Below are 16,738 nucleotides of genomic sequence, written 5' to 3' on the forward strand. Positions count from 1 at the left end.
ATTTCCTTTTAATTCGATTGTTTACTTTGGCTTATCCTGGAAACCTTGAAACAATATAAAGTCCTGTATCCAAAACACAAAAATATTGGCATATGTAATGTTAAAAACACACATTAGACAGCTTGTTTTTTTCTTTATGTCTGAAGAGAATAATGTATTAGGATCTTTGTTAAATATCATCAAATGCATACACACTAAGTATTTCCTGAATAACGTGTGCGTAAAAGCAGAAGCAGTCTCTGCACAAAAAATCAAAACCATGGTGTCCTCAGATGGGAAAAAAGCTCAATTTAAGACTCATGTAATACTGCTTCAAATGAAATTTAGGATTAAACACTTCAAAAGTTTCCCTCAGTGTGTTGATGTCGGTATGAAAATGAACAGTGGTGTGTGAATGATATGCTTTTTAATGTGAAAAGGAAAAAAAAAACACCTCAGACTAACGTGCAGCCTCATTGTCAAAAAGGAACTGAAAGACTAAGGCTGTGATGTTTAAAAAAACAAAAAAAGGGGGGGGGGGGATAAAAGCAAAGTCCTCTGGTAAACACCTCAGTCTTCTTTAGCCCGTGAGTGAGCTGTTAGGCAACCAGCAGTTGGCAGGACGCTTTAAATTCCTCCGAGACAAACAGAGAGAGGGAGGGAGGCCGAGAGAAGGATCCCCTGGAGGGTGCCAAAGCCGGTTTTAGTGACGTCAGCCGGCCTGCACTGTTGCTCTGTTTGGCCGGGCCCTCCCTTCCTCCTCCCCCCCTCTCCCTGGGCCTTACAGGAATTCCCCTCCTCGTCACATTATTCTGAGGAAACCGCAGGCAACGCCCCGTGCTGCTGCGCAGCCACAGCTGATAGGGCGGAAACGCAGGCTTGTGACTGCTTGTGTTGACACAGACTTAAGTATGCACTTGTTGTTCTCTGCAGAGTCTCCTTCTGTCTCCTGAACAAAAGGAGTTCACATCAGCAGCGTCCAGCAAAGAAGTGAGTTTTTGTCCCGTGAAAGAACCCACTCGTCACGCTCTCGGGGATTCTCGGCAGCGTTTCCTGTTTACCCTCTGAGGTCAGAGGTGTGAAGTTTAGCTTTTGTGGGGGGGGGGGTCGGCGAAGGCTTGTGGGACACCTTTTCCTCAAGTCTGAGTCGTCAAAGCGAACGGCATAGACAGGAAGCAGTCAGTGAGCTGTCACTCATTCACGGCGCCTCAGTAATCAGCCAAAGTTGGGCATCGGGGCAGTCGAGCCTGAGGGATCCAGAGTGTGTTTGAAAGTTGTTTTTATCTTTGGATGTTGCTGTGACGGGAAGCAGCGCTGCCATCTGGTTTGATGTGCCACACTCTGTGCAGGATTGCAGGAAACACAGCAACAGATTGATGTGTAAGTCTGTGATGAAGTTTCACTTTTTCTTAACTTTGAAATGTAAATATGTCATTTCTAATCTGCGCTTAACTGTTTTGCATTTATGCCGAATGAAACCAAGTATTTATCTGACACGTTTGCTATTATTTTGGCTTTTCTCCCCCTCCTCATCATTGTTTTGCCTTTAGTCAAAAAATAGTGAAAACCCTGCACCACAGATTCTGCAAACTGGAGGTGACGTCTTTTTAAAGTGGTTAAAAAATATTCTGTGGATTTCTTGTCATCTGTTAAGTAAATGTTGACCGCACACTGTGATGGCTATAACGTGCTTGCACCTTTGTGCATTTAGTTTGGTTATTCATAAGCCTCATTTAGCTTCCTGTTGCCGCTTGGAGGTATAGTTGGCGAATATGCTTATTTACTTTATTTCTGACAGGTGTGCGTGCGTAGTAAGCATATACACCTCGAACCGGCAGATGCTTGGCTTAGCATAAAGAGCGAAAACAGAAGGAAACGAAGTGAATCCGCATTATCGCACCACATTATCACACATTATCCACCGTAAAAACAAGCCATCGCAAAACAAAGAAAAACAGACTGCTGCTCATTCTTCCTCTGCAGGACCAGTAACGTCCTAGAGCCTCTGCTGGCTGCAAATACAATATAGCTTTAGTGAGGATAAGAGGCGGTTCAACCCCAGTACACTGGTAATGTTTGTGTTTGTAAGAATGGCTGAATTGTAGTTAAAAAGTGCTCAGTGAGAGTAGAAAAGCACTTTATAAGTACCAGTCCATTTATTATTTACTGCTGACTGTACCAGCATGATTTGGAGAGGACGATACTGGTCCTGTGTGGAACTAACAATTATTTCCAGCTTGTTTTTCCCACTATAATTAGAATTAACCTCATACTAAGATAACTACCTGCTCACTTCAGCTTCAGATTTACTGTCCAGATGTGTGAGAGGTATTCATTTTCTTACTGTCACAACATCATCAAAATATTCTTTCATTTTATTCCTCCTGTTGATGAAATGCTCCCCTGCTCTGAACATTTGCCTGCTAATATTTTGTCCAAAAGTAAATACATATATAATGCTCGGCATTAGTTATACTAAGTGAGTGTTTATGTCAAATATAAGTCCATAAACAGATGGGAAATCTGCAGTAATAATGACAAAGTAGCTCAAGAACAGCTGCCAAACTAACTAATATTCAGTTTTAATTCATTTCAAGACAAATTTAAGGAAGGATCATATTTGAAAAGCTTAAATTTGAGGTAGCGTGGTCTGCTCTGAGCAAAAAAAATCATAATGAGAATTGAATTAGGTGGGTTGATTGCATTAATCTGAATATTAAATGCCTTAAAGGTCTTTCAAAACCTCAAATTCTTATGGTCCCCCCTGCCTCCTACCTCCTCTCCTCCTCCTTGTTGCTTGTGTGACGCACCGAGCTCACCGTACGTGTGCAAAATTTATTTTCACGCTGAAGTGACTGAAATGTGCTTCCTGTCCCACACGGCCCATCGAGGTGTCGCTTGACGCCACATCGGCCGTCCGTCGCCAAGCTCAGTAAAGCGGAACCGCCGCAGCGTTGTTTCTTCTGTGTCACAGCCCCTCAGCAGCCAGGGGGAACTCGAGACGCTGACTGGATGCAGTTTGACATGCAGCTTGTTTTTACTTCCAGTTTCTTCTTTTTTTAGACTCCTCAAAGAAAGAAGTGGGTGTTTGTGTACAGTTGAGAGCTCGCTGCTAAATTTCAGTGACTGTTTCACGTCTTATGTGAAACTGTCGGGCTCAAACGGTGACATCAAATCCAAACTGAAAAGTTGCTCACAGTTCAGTTAAGGGTTTTTAAGGGTTTTTTTCCTCACAGAACAGGAAATGTGTGCTAGAGCTGAAACAATCAGGAATTGACTGATAACAGTTTGATTTGATTTTAGTGGTTTGAATGATTGAATAAGCATTTTAATATCTTTTCAAATGAATAGTTCAAACTTTACTTCCATATTTAAGAGTTTACATGGTGTCGAACCTGAGAAGAGTTGTGTTGTTAGTTGGGGTTTGAGTGCTCTTATTGTGGTAGATCACCGTAGCTGCAGGGGGAAGCTGTTCCAGCTGAGAGAGCTCGGTCGGCGGCGAGAGCCAGACGGGAACTGGGAATACTAAAAGCTTCTGGTCGATGGATCGATGGATAAATAACCCGGGGCGAGCCCGTGCATGTGTTTTTATGTGACGAATAATATTTTAATACTAATTTAATGCTGATTAACCAAATCTCTGATGGTCCTAACGCTTTCTACGGCTGATTAAATATTTCTTGATTTCAGCTTCTCACATGTTAAATGTTTCCCTCGGTGTATTAAATCACTGTAAGCACGGTGTAAAGTATTAAGCTCTGGATGGCTCTAATGGAAATTTCTCACTAGTTTCCGATGCTTTCAACCCAACAATTAAGTGACGGATTTAAAACCCAAATGAATCTTTAATAGAAACAAAATGAAATAATTAGTCGCAGTCGTGTGTAAAGTAGTTGTTTCATTGAAATTAAATAGTGGTGTTATATTGAGAGTATGTTATATATAAACAGATTCAGCATATGAACAACAAAGTGGAATTTGAAGGCATAAGACGTGATTTTTGGTACTGGAAGTCTTCTGAATAGGACCGACCAATCAGCTTTGACTGAATGCAGGTGAATAATTTCTACAAACAGACATTGGCTGAAATAATGTCTTTAATCATTGGGCTTATTCTGATGTTGATTTATCTTTTTCAATTTTATCTGCTTTCATGGTTGGACTGCAAACGGTAACAGGAAGTCTTGACCAGAAACTTCAGCTGTTACACCCAAACCTGATTCCACTTTTACTTTAGTGCTAGTACGTCTACGGCTCTGCTGGTTTTTTTTGTTTGTTTTAAAACTCTGTAAGTTGAATATATTTTGTTTTTTGGTCTGGTTTTGTTTTAGTTCTGACACCTGGTTAAATTTGTGTTTCAATGCAATTTTGACTTCGCATTTTGGTTCAAGGGTTAAGGAACAACTTTTCAAGCTTTGACCAACAGTGAAACAAATCTGCAGAGATCCAGAGAAATCACAACTCTGCACGACTCAAATTTTTTTTTTAAGATTATTTTTGAGCTTTTTATCTTTTTTGACAGTTTGGCAGCAAAGAGGGAGCGAGTGCATGGTAAGAAATGCAGCAAAGGGCTGCAGGCCGGATTCGACCCCTGGCTGCTGCCCCACAGCCATAAGTCATACAGGCATCTGCTCAACCAGTGAGCTAAACTGGTGCCTGTATCTGTCAATTCTTTCTATTCGTTTTAAGGAAAACCATAAACCGTAGAAACTACCTTGATTTTTTTTTTCTAAAGTAAAGATTAGAGGAAATTATTGGAATAAATTAGAAACAAATAATAAATCTGGGATATTAACTGCAGCAGCATCTTAATTTTCTTGGGTAGCTTGTTAATAATTTTTCTACAAAACGAACTTGACACCTTCCGTGATTTGCAGCTGCGGGATGGAACGCATCATTTATCGTGTCTTGGCTTTGCGTTTGGAAGTCTGGTTCTCTCTCGTCTATTTTGGTGCATACAGCTTTTTGGGGGAGAAGGTTTTTAATGCGTGCGTGGACCGAAAAAGATAGAAGAGGATAATATTCACGTTCACGTTCATCTCCGCCCGCACCATTAAAAACCCCTACACATGAACACAAACACGCACTCTTCTACCCACCCGGTAGGTTTCTCGTTATATCAATTTTTCACAAGGGTGCCCACGCGGTCCCAATAATCAGTGGCCTCCAGTCTGCTGCTTCTTCCACCTACAGTTTCCTGCGGAGGCAGCAGTACTGTACCGATAGCGCACCAAACCTCTGTCTTTGTCTGTGTGCAGGAGGGAGGGTGTGATCTATTTTTCATTTGTTGACTGGGTGTTTGCAGCTTCATCACTGTGAGGATGCAGTAGCTTTAGCTCTTATTAGCATTATTTTTAGAGGTAACTAAGACAAGTGCATCTCTGTCACTGCATTGTTCAGCTTGTGTGTGTGTTTGCTGCCCTGTGTATAAGATCCTCATCTCTCCTCTCTTGATGGTGATACATTATTAAAAGCTGCCCGCCTGAAGCTCCAGTTGATGCCGGGGTTTTTAAAATATTTTTTTTAACTCTTACCTGCCCTGCTGCTGTCACTTCCACTCAACACGCTGCTCATAAACAACACGGTAAACAGCTCTACTCCTGCCTCCCTTCATCCACATCCCTTCCACCTTGTCGCCCCCGCTTCGTGGGATGTTTAGCAGACAGCAGCTGATCTCCAGGCTGCGGGGGGGGCAGGATAGGATGAGGATCAGCAACCCTGAACCACTTTTCCAAAAAACTGATGGCGCACTGCGTAAAATGTAAACATGAAGAGAAAATAATGATTTTAAAATATTTATTTTTAGGTTAAAAAAACGTATTTGTTCAGATATAAATGGGGTTTGCAGAAGTAAAAACTGGGAAGGAGTCTCTGCTTTGACTCTTGAGGGCAAACAGTCCCAGCAATTAAAACATAGCATTTCTCTAAGTAATATGCAAATAACAGCCACGTATCTGTGGTACGCAATATAACTGAAGGAGTCAGAAAATCAGAAGGAATCTCTGTAAGGGACAAGTCTGTGCAAGCACTGGGACGGCTTTACGTTTGTAACCTGATTCTGCGGCTCACTCAAAAACCAGTAACACAGTCTGTTTCTGGATCTTTTCCTTGTTATTCGTTTTATTTGCATAGTAAACTTTTACTTTGCATGTGTGGATGCAGCAGCACAGTTGACCTCCCTGTGCCCCGGTGCAGCCACCGTTAATGCTAAAGGGTTCTCTGCTATTCAGATGAGGTTTGGTTTGGGTTTTTTTTTCCATAAAATGACTTACTTATTACAGCAAGACATTTTACATACATCACAGCATCTGTATTAAGAGTTTATGTCCAGCCCGTAGCCCAGACCCACTGAAAACATTTATTAGGGAAAAAAAAATAGATCAAAGGAGGCAGTGAGATATTAAATAGTCAACATTTTGCATCTAGATGACTAAAAGCATTTACCTTTATGAACTACATTCATCTCGTCAACTTCTAAATGCGTACAGAGACTGCTTTTAAAGAAAACAATCGAGTCCAGTCTTTACAATTTTGTAAAATTCGTTTGTTATGAAATATTTCTACTTCATCATAAAAATAGGCTTATTTTATGTTAGTGTTCACCTGAGGCAGATCATTTTTAAAATGTATATACATAAATAAAATTATATACATTTACATAATATATATGTAAATTTATAATACATTTATAACACATGCATTCAGTACATTACTTTCTTTTAAATTTCCTAATTTAAAAAAAAGCTATATATCTCGTAGCCTTGCACTCAACGATCCTAGTGGTCTATCACACTTGGGGCTTGCTACCCAATCTCAGGTGGGAGTGATGATATCTCCCCCCTGACCTGTCGTCCTGGCTCCCCCTTGCCATAGCATGTGTGTGCAGTAGGCTCGCATGGGGGGGGTCTAGCCTTAGGACCCTTACTGGATACAGATGCCCCAGGCGGGAATCAATTTTGTGACGCTCTAGAGGCGTGTAGTCTTACCACTATGCTATCTATCTATCTATATATATATATAGTCCAATGATTAAAGACTGAAATTTGCTTAAATTTTTGGAAACCTCAAATATTTAACTGGTGTATCAATATTAACGTGCCAATAACCATAATTAAAATAATCAGTCCTAAAAAGAATGAAACGTGTTGCACACGCAGTATCACGCTATGCAGTTGAAAGGTTTATTTTCAAAGACCTGACTTAACGGCAACAGAGGAAACTGAACCTTCTTCAAGTATAAACTAAGAATCCGTCCAGAAATTTGATCTCAGAAATCAAGCAGAAAAACACTTTAAAGAAATTTTAACCCGCATTAGATTTTAGATTCGATTTTTGTCCCGAGTCTTTATGCTCTCTCCCTCTTCATCGGTGTTAGGTGTTCCCATCATTCTCTCTGTGTCTGTGCTTTTGTGTTGATTAGATTTGATAAAGTGAGAGGGAGCTAATGCGAGGAAGGGAGCGGGAGTGGCAGTCGCCTCGCGCTGAGCTGACTGGTGATGATGATTGACTGCAGGGTAATGGGACACTCAGTGCGATTGGGGATTCCTCTGCGCTTCCTCATCTTTTGTTCGGTCACTCAGGAAGCACAAGCTGTACTTCCTTCGAGTCGTTTCAGTCTCAGTTCTGCATTCAGATTGGCTCACCCTGCTCGAGACCGCCGGCAGGCTGTTTTCACGGGTGTGTCCGCGATGATAAAGAATGTGTCACGCACTGATGACAACCCTTATGGACACTTATTGCACCGGTCAGCTGCTGAGGACAGCAAAAACTCAGTTTCTCCTCTGGAGGAGACAAAGATGAGATCGACAGACTGCCTTTAAAGGTGACGGCGAGTTCTGCACAGCTCATGCATCTGCCAGCTGTTGTTATGAGTATTGTACGAGGGGATGCCCATGTTTAATAATAGCGTCATTGTCAAATGAAGCCATTCAGGGAGCGATCAGGATTCTGTAGAAGAGAAAATATTGTTGCCTGTACATCTGTCATTTAAACTATAATTACATAAAAGAACAAACCGGGCGTTTATCAGAGTTGAAATGGTTCCCTATTTGGCTGCAGACGGCTTTATTTCCTACAGCTGGTGCAACTGGCATGATTTCAGCCTTTCTGTCTATTAATCCTGCTCTAATCAGAGGGAACCAAATTAAAAGACTGTAAGGAGAAGCTACGTACAGCACAGCTGAAATACTAATTTCATTAATCTGCTAAGTACTTTGTTGATTAATCTTTTTTTGCAAGTAAAGTAATAGTAATTAAAAAAGATGTTTATGTTGCCAATTTTTCCTTAAAAACAGTTCAGGAACCCATATTGTTGGAATTGGTATCAAATGAGACACAACTGAGAGCAGATTTCTAAATATTTTATGAGGAAATAAAGTAAATTGTGGATTTTGTCTGTTATCTAATCAATCAAAGGACAGATAAGCTTTGATTTCTACCGTATATGCCTGTTTTATCTCTCACTTAATGCTGACAATCCTTTCTTAATAATTTTTGCCAATAAATTGATTTCTTGGCCCCCTGAGCCAAATGTGAAACTGCCAGATTTCTTTTAAAAGCTGCACAAGACAAACAAAAGCAGGAACATTATCTAAACAGCAAATGTCTTACCCACAGTTACCTGAATAGGTTCAATGCTTTAGTGCTGTTTCGAAGCAGGACTGCAATAAATTGTTTTTAATCTCAGTCAATCTACTGTTTCTTTTAAATTGTTATTAATTCATGAATTCATTTACCTTTTTTAATATTATTTAGTTAATGATCTGTAAACAAAGCAGAGAAAACCAGCTGGAGGAAGGGAATGTGGAGTACCATATATTCCTTAATAAATGACTTAATTATGCATAAATGATCAGTGTGCTTTATTTGCTAATTAGCGTATGGTTGCTCAACTAATTATCACCATCGATTGCCCATTTTTACGGAGTTGGAAAATGTCCTCGTCTGTGAGTGAGCGCATGCATCAGTTAGTGTGAGGGTGTCTTTGATGGGTGTTTGATGGTAGCGTGTGAGTGAGTGTTTGCACAGAGCCGGGTGGGTACAGCAGGCTGGTGGAGGTGCTCGAGTTACATAATCCCAAACTCCCTCCCGCGCAGTGACAGCGAAGAGGGGGGCAGCTGCCGAATCCCATCTTGTCATCTCCGCTCTCCTTCTCCTCTTCCTCTCCTCTTTCCCGTTTGATCCAGCAATAAGCGCCCGCTGTCCTCCTGCTTCCTGCTATCATCCACACATCAGCTTCAGGCACTTCAGTCCACCTATCTGGATCGAACTATCACGGACACGACACCAACCTTTTCCACAGAATTTGTTTTAATTTAGTACCTCAGACGTGATTAAAAAGACGGCTCAAACTATGGTCCAGCAGCAGTTTTCGGGCTTCTCGTTGGTGTGCTGGTGTAGTGTCGCGCATACTGATGACACCTCAAACCCCTCGCAGATGCTGTTTTTGTGAAAAACAATTATCCCCCTCCCCACACGCACACATCTTTGATGCTATAACAGGGGAAGCTGAAGCCAAACTGTTGGGGCCATCTGAAACACGTGAATTTTGTGCATATGGCTGCCATGAAACGCTGCCACAGTGCTGTCGATGGCCGCCATTTGGCTCGGCGAGGCCCAGCAGGGAAGGCTGTTGAGTAAAATATGAATTTTTACAAGCTGGCAGTGACGGGAGGAGGGTGTATGAGCCTGGTGGTTATTTGTTGGCCAACAGGCAGAGGGACTCTCAGCGGGGATCCAGTGCCAGGGAGATGCAGTTGTGATGCTGCTCGATGTAGGGTGAAATGTAATATTATTATTATCCATTAGGAGGGTGGGGATCTAGTTTGACATAGGTTGTTTTTTTTTAGAAGTTTAGATCATGTTTAGATCTGCAGCTCATCTGTTTGGATGGGCTTCCCCTCCTACCCAACACTCCTCCCCCCCCCCACCATAAGTGCAAGGTTGTAAACTCACATCAGGTGGGCGCTGGTATCGAAAGGTGTGAACGTTTTCTTTGCCGTTACGTCATCTTTGCCCTGGGGGTAACGGTAATCATATTTCCTAGTCATCGTAGACAGCACAGAGAGAGGAGTGGGCTGGAAGATGTCGAGCGGGGGGGGGGCATTAAAGATTCGTGGTTGTCATGACAGCAACCAGAGAGGAGACTGACTCCCTCGCCCACTAACCTCAGCCTAATTGACATGCACCCGCCCACTCGGGCCTCTCCCAGCCTGATCATATCCTGAGATATCACGTTTTATAGATCAAAGATCAGGAGTCGGCACCCTCGAGACTGAGGGCGAACTTCCATCTGCGTTTCGCTGCTGTCCTGTTGTTTCATTTGTAGGAGAACAGAACAACCTGTACATCTCTTTACAGTCATCGGCTGCACATCAGACTCCTTTGTGATTTAAGTAAGACAAAGTACCACTGCATGTTTAAGTTGCATATCGATCCATGGTCCACTAAATTATTAAAGCCTCTTGCTTACAGTACAGTCTACTTAAGCGCACCAAACTCCCAGGGCAGCAGCCAAATGTGCTTTGTAAGGGCGATGATCTTTTTTTTTGTGTTTAATGGTTAGAAGGAGCCAAAAGAATTGGAGTATGTACAGCACAGTGTTTTTAAAAAGCAGTTCAAGGATCCTACAAATAGTTTTTCTTCCCTTCTATGCTCTGTTTAAAACCACACTTGTAAGCAGTTGCCCTATAAGTGGCTCTGTCTGACTTTAATGTCCTCAAACTGTGTTGTTTTTTTGTTTTTCTCGCTTCCTTCAAATTTTGTGGTCATGTTACACAATGCAGCGCTCTGCTTTTCATCACCACTAACATTTTGTATGGATTCCTTTGTGCTGTTTTTGCTGAGGTTATGGTACAATTACACCAATTTTTTCTTTTAGATGGCACTGGGATGGTCGCAAAGCCCACATGTAGCCCTCACCCACACTACCTCAGCAACCCCAGCAGCCATAATGAGGCAAATATGAGCAACCCCATAATAATTCCCTGCTTGTTTAATAATTCGGGCGCTCTGAGTAGAATATTTTTCTCGTCCTTATTGAGGGTAGTGCTGCCTCGCCCCTTTCCATTCACCCACGCTGGGGTTTCCTGATCTTTTCCATGCTCCAGAGCTCGACTTCATGGGTGTCATTCAGCGCGAGGGGGTCGTGTTTGCAGCTTGTTATGTAAGAAGAAGAATATGCTCTATGATAGCTTACACTGCGCTCTCCTAACATACACAACCACTAATAAGATTTTTGGTGGGCAGTAATCACTTACGCCCTTGTTTGCCAGCGCGCTCTAATATGAGACATATGTATATCACGCTGTGTAGACTATGAAGCATATGCTCTCTGAAGTCTACCTCGGAACCTCCCGACCACTAAAATAAGCATTTATTATCTCAAATTGGTTTGCAGCAGCACAGATATTTACACAAGGAAGCCGTGAGGGTGAGCCGTGGTAGCCATGACTCTGAGGGAAGCTTCGGGATCCTCTCTGTTTGGAGAAATACCGTGCCGCCTTTGGATGCCAAGGGCGTTCACGTGGTCATTTATATGTAAACAAATGCGTACCTCTGTCTTTGCTCTCTTTCTATCTACCATTTTGTTAAAGATGTGCAGATAAACAAACGCTCTACCCTCTCCTCGTGTGCCTCGGTTGCTGTGTTTCTGCTGGCAGGGTGCCTTTGTTTTGCTCTACAGCAGCGCAGGGGTGGGGACGCATTATGTAATTCGCGGCGTGTGCCTGGGATATAGAGAGGGAGAGAGACTGAGAAGGGTGTGACTATAGTAACACAAACACACAGAGATGATGACAGAATCCCTGACCTCCTCTGTGGCCTGCTTGTGTCCTCCCCTCTGAGTATTCCCGGCATTGGACTGTAAATTTGGGAACCACAGAGGAACATCCTCTTTCACTCTCCATTAACATTTGTGCAAAATTACTCCCACCGGTCCTCAAGGACTCCGCTTGCACTCTAATGTCAGAAGCAGGGCATAGAAGTCTTTGTGGGTTTGTTTTTCCATCCAGTTTCCATGGATGGTTTGGGAAGGCACGGACATGCTACAGTAGTGGCCAGGCTCTGGTATTGTGTGTTGCATGCAGAATTTTACATTTTGCTTATAGAAGCCTGCAAAAAAAAAGTCAAATTACTGCAGTATCCAGGAAACAAAGCTGTCAAAACAGCTCAGAATATGTTTTGCATAATAGAAAGTGAGGAAAAGAAGAAAGAGCTGCTAATGGTCCATCAGATTTCCTGAAAGTAATGAGTTTGCACTTTCATTTTTCATATGAATTTTTTTATTGTTATGGTTTTAATGAATAAATATGTCTGCCTGTTGCTTGAACTTGGAGAAGAAGTCAGAGTTTTGAACATAAATTAGAAATAATGAGTGCTGGACACGTACTTTCATATTCTGTATCCTTCCTCACTCCCACAGCCAGTGGCAGTGACCCTGCAGGAGCAGGAAACCAGAGGATTTAACTCATCTCTTTGCCTCTATTCCACTGTGTATAACCCACTCACGCCACAACGAGCCAGTCTATATAATTAATATTGATTACAGTACTGCGTCACCTCCCACACATCCATATGGGTCATACAAAAACAGGTTCTTAACCTGCTGGATGTGGGTGATATGCTGTGACATATACAGTGGGGCAAAAAAGTATTTAGTCAGCCACCGATTGTGCAAGTTCCCCCACTTAAAATGATGACAGAGGTCAGTAATTTGCACCAGAGGTACACTTCAACTGTGAGAGACAGAATGTGAAAAAAAAATCCACGAATTCACATGGTAGGATTTGTAAAGAATTTATTCGTAAATCAGGGTGGAAAATAAGTATTTGGTCACCTCAAACAAGGAAAATCTCTGGCTCTCACAGACCTGTAACGTCCTCTGTAAGAAGCTTTTCTGTCCCCCACTCGTTACCTGTATGAATGGCACCTGTTTGAACTCATCATCTGTATAAAAGACACCTGTCCACAGCCTCAAACAGTCAGACTCCAAACTCCGCCATGGCCAAGACCAAAGAGCTTTCGAAGGACACCAGGAAAAGTATTGTAGACCTGCACCAGACTGGGAAGAGTGAATCTACAATAGGCAAGCAGCTTGGTGTGAAAAAATCAACTGTGGGAGCAATCATCAGAAAATGGAAGACATACAAGACCACTGATAATCTCCCTCGATCTGGGGCTCCACGCAAGATCTCATCCCGTGGGGTCAAAATGATCATGAGAACGGTGAGCAAAGATCCCAGAACCACACGGGGGGACCTGGTGAATGACCTGCAGAGAGCTGGGACCAAAGTAACAAAGGTCACCATCAGTAACACACTACAACGGCAGGGAATCAAATCCCGCAGTGCCAGACGTGTTCCGCTGCTGAAGCCAGTGCATGTCCAGGCCCGTCTGAAGTTTGCCAGAGAGCACATGGATGATACAGCAGAGGATTGGGAGAATGTCATGTGGTCAGATGAAGCCAAAGTAGAACTTTTTGGTATAAACTCAACTCGTCGTGTTTGGAGGAAGAAGAATACTGAGTTGCATCCCAAGAACACCATACCTACTGTGAAGCATGGGGGTGGAAACATCATGCTATGGGGCTGTTTCTCTGCCAAGGGGACAGGACGACTGATCCGTGTTAAGGACAGAATGAATGGGGCCATGTATCGTGAGATTTTGAGCCAAAACCTCCTTCCATCAGTGAGAACTTTGAAGATGAAACGAGGCTGGGTCTTCCAACATGACAATGATCCAAAACACACCGCCCGGGCAACAAAGGAATGGCTCCGTAAGAAGCATTTGAAAGTCCTGGAGTGGCCTAGCCAGTCTCCAGACCTCAACCTCATAGAAAATCTGTGGCGGGAGTTGAAAGTCCGTGTTGCTCGGCGACAGCCCCAAAACATCACTGCTCTCGAGAAGATCTGCATGGAGGAATGGGCCAAAATACCAGCTACTGTGTGTGCAAACCTGGTAAAGACCTATAGTAAACGTTTGACCTCTGTTATTGCCAACAAAGGTTATGTTACAAAGTATTGAGTTGTATTTTTGTTATTGACCAAATACTTATTTTCCACCCTGATTTATGAATAAATTCTTTACAAATCCTACCATGTGGATTCATGGATTTTTTTTTCTTCACATTCTGTCTCTCACAGTTGAAGTGTACCTCTGGTGCAAATTACTGACCTCTGTCATCATTTTAGGTGGGGGAACTTGCACAATCGGTGGCTGACTAAATACTTTTTTGCCCCACTGTAGAAGAGCTGAATTGAATACTCTTGTGCCCCCCGAGGGGCGTAAACTGCAGTTAAATATGCAAATTGATCTGTGGGTTAGAGCGCACACTGTGATAATGACAACGAACCCACCTTATAGACTTGTTTGCAAACTTAATCTGTGTATCAAACACCCTCGTACTGCTCTTTTCTGTAAGTGGGTGTGCCTGCGTGATTGTGTTTTTGTGTGCGCCCCCCTTCATATGATTACAGTAGTTTCCATAATGGAATAGTGCACTCTCTCTGCTATGGAAGAATGTCTGTTTTTCATTTGAAAGACCTTCATCCTGCTGCAGCCGTGTGGGAAGCATCCCCAGAATCATTAGTTCATTCTGCACTGCCTCGACTGTCGAGCGCGCTGCTCTGTGCTGAAAATGGTTTCTGTTCTTGTGTTGCAGATAAAATCGAGGAGGCACAGAAAGAGCTTAAAGACCCCAAAGGCTCACAGAAAGGTAAGAGATCTCTTATCAAAACTTGCAATTTCCAGAGAACTGCGAGGAAAGCTCTCTCTTTCATTTTTAATGTAGAATATCTTCTCTTTCACCACCTCAGGGTTTAAAGTGAATTAAATAAGTAATTTAACCTAAAATAAAGCACAAGCAAAAAGCGCAAAATAAATGCAAAATCACTGATGTGGAAAGGAAAGATTATTACATCGGTCACATCAGTGAGGCACGGCAAGCACATTTCACCCAGAGGAAACCCAAAGTGCTTCAGGGTACGCGGGCAAAAACACTGAAAAAAATTATAATAAAAAAGTAAAAACAACAGTGATTTACTGTTATTAATATGAATAAATCCTGCATTTAAACAGGCAGACTCATTAAGGTTTTTATGGTAATAAAGTGCTTGAACTCGTGTTTATTGTAAGAGGTACAGCTAATGTTAGAAAGGCTTGCAAACCTGATATAAGTACTGTATTTAAAGGTAAAAAGAGAGCAGAGGTAACTGCCCTTATAAACATCATGTGTGGGGTTTTTTTTATTTTTATTTTAGTGAAGACTGATGCATTTATCATGTCTTCTGAGCATGAAAGCAGATATTAGTGGCAGATGTTTATGTGGTTGCACAAAAATGTCCCATTTAAATTTTAAGGTTTTCTTTAAAAGCAATTAGATATTTAACTACCAAGTACTGTAGAGCTGTTGATGCTTCCAGGTTGGTGTGAACTTGTAATTTCTACCTGGTCTCCAGTGAAATGTGTGATTTATACTTCTGCAGTGAATCTATGTAGAGCCTACGACATAGCCTTTCACAGGTGTGTGACGCTGTTGCCAAATTCAGCCCCTAAACCACGATGGGCTGCCAGCAATCTGGTGGATGGAGTTTATTTATTTTTTTGTTCACGATCCATTCATAATCATGTGATAATGCTGCAGTTAAATTGAAATAAAAAAAAAAAAAAAATTATTATTATCCGTCTCTTCTAAAGATGAACCCGGCAATTAAATTGGAGAATTGCGTCATCTACTAATCAGAAGATCAGGGTTTGATCCACAGCTCCTGTAGCCCTCTGTGTTGATTTTCTTTGGGCAAGATGGTGTTAGAGCGTGTACGTAAAGGGTAAAAAGGGCTCAACGGCAAAGAAGAGTGCGCTGTGTGCGCTTAAGAGGACTTTAAGTGCTCAGTAAGAGTAGAAAAGTGCTATATAAGGACCAGTGTATTTACCATAAAATGTTTCCTTTGTTTTGATCTGTGTGCATAAATTCTCAGTAATCTTTCCATTGTGCCCCGACTGAACACACGAACAGTTTCTTTGATAAGTGGACTGTTGTGTAACTACATTGAAATAGAAAAGCCAGTTTGACTAAGCTGTGCCTGAGAATCAGCCTGCTGTGCATTTTCCTTTTAATGACACTCAACCTTTGATTGAATCATCCACTGTAAATGGGATTGGGTGGTGATTCTAAACAGGGTATAAATATCTCAGTCCACCTCTTAAAGTACAGCAGGTAGTTTTATCACTGCCAGTAAGTCAACGGGTAATCTCTTTGGCAACCTGCCTTATGAAGAAGTATGTCAATTGCCCTTGGTCTAGATAACTAAAGGATCGCCTTTATTTTACATTAAATATATTATTTTAATGCAGTTACAGGAACATAAGAGTGTTTAGAAATGAGGAGAAGGTTAACAAAAAGGGCTTCTTTTATCTCAGTGACTGTTAATGATGGAAAACTTGTGGTGAAGTCACGTCCCTTTTTTGAGAACTGGTTTGTGTAGTTTGGATGAATAAATATTGCCTTTCCCATGTCTTTTAGCTACAGTTTGTACAAAGATTGTTTTTAAGCATCAATTAGAAAAGGTTATTTTAAAAAACAGGGTTTGTTCAGAAGACCTTGTTATATTGATTGCATGGCAGTTTTAAAGCCTCTCTAGTTGCATGGAGAATGGATTTACTTATGTAAAGGGAAGCCCTTGAAAGAACCCTGAAGTCATCTTGGGAAATACCTACACAGGCCAGGAAACTGACAGGCTGTGACACTGCTACTCTTGTGCAA

General features: G+C 42.0%; 1 protein-coding gene across 4 annotated transcripts in view; it reads left to right on the forward strand.

Annotated features, from left to right (window-relative positions):
- The window catches only part of hivep1 (HIVEP zinc finger 1), a 69,572-nt gene that overhangs the window by 41,715 nt on the left and 11,119 nt on the right, over nucleotides 1-16,738 (forward strand). For 3 of the 4 annotated variants that reach the window (XM_080863640.1, XM_080863641.1, XM_080863642.1), the window contains one exon: nucleotides 14,639-14,692. In XM_080863640.1, the coding sequence (XP_080719766.1) occupies nucleotides 14,639-14,692 (54 nt within the window). Of the gene's footprint in view, nucleotides 1-648; nucleotides 1,360-14,638; nucleotides 14,693-16,738 lie in introns of those variants that run through there. The other variant, XM_080863643.1, reaches the window with a different exon arrangement.

Source organism: Rhamphochromis sp. 'chilingali', assembly GCF_963969265.1.
Source record: "Rhamphochromis sp. 'chilingali' genome assembly, chromosome: 17".
Taxonomy (NCBI): Eukaryota; Metazoa; Chordata; class Actinopteri; order Cichliformes; family Cichlidae; genus Rhamphochromis; species Rhamphochromis sp. 'chilingali'.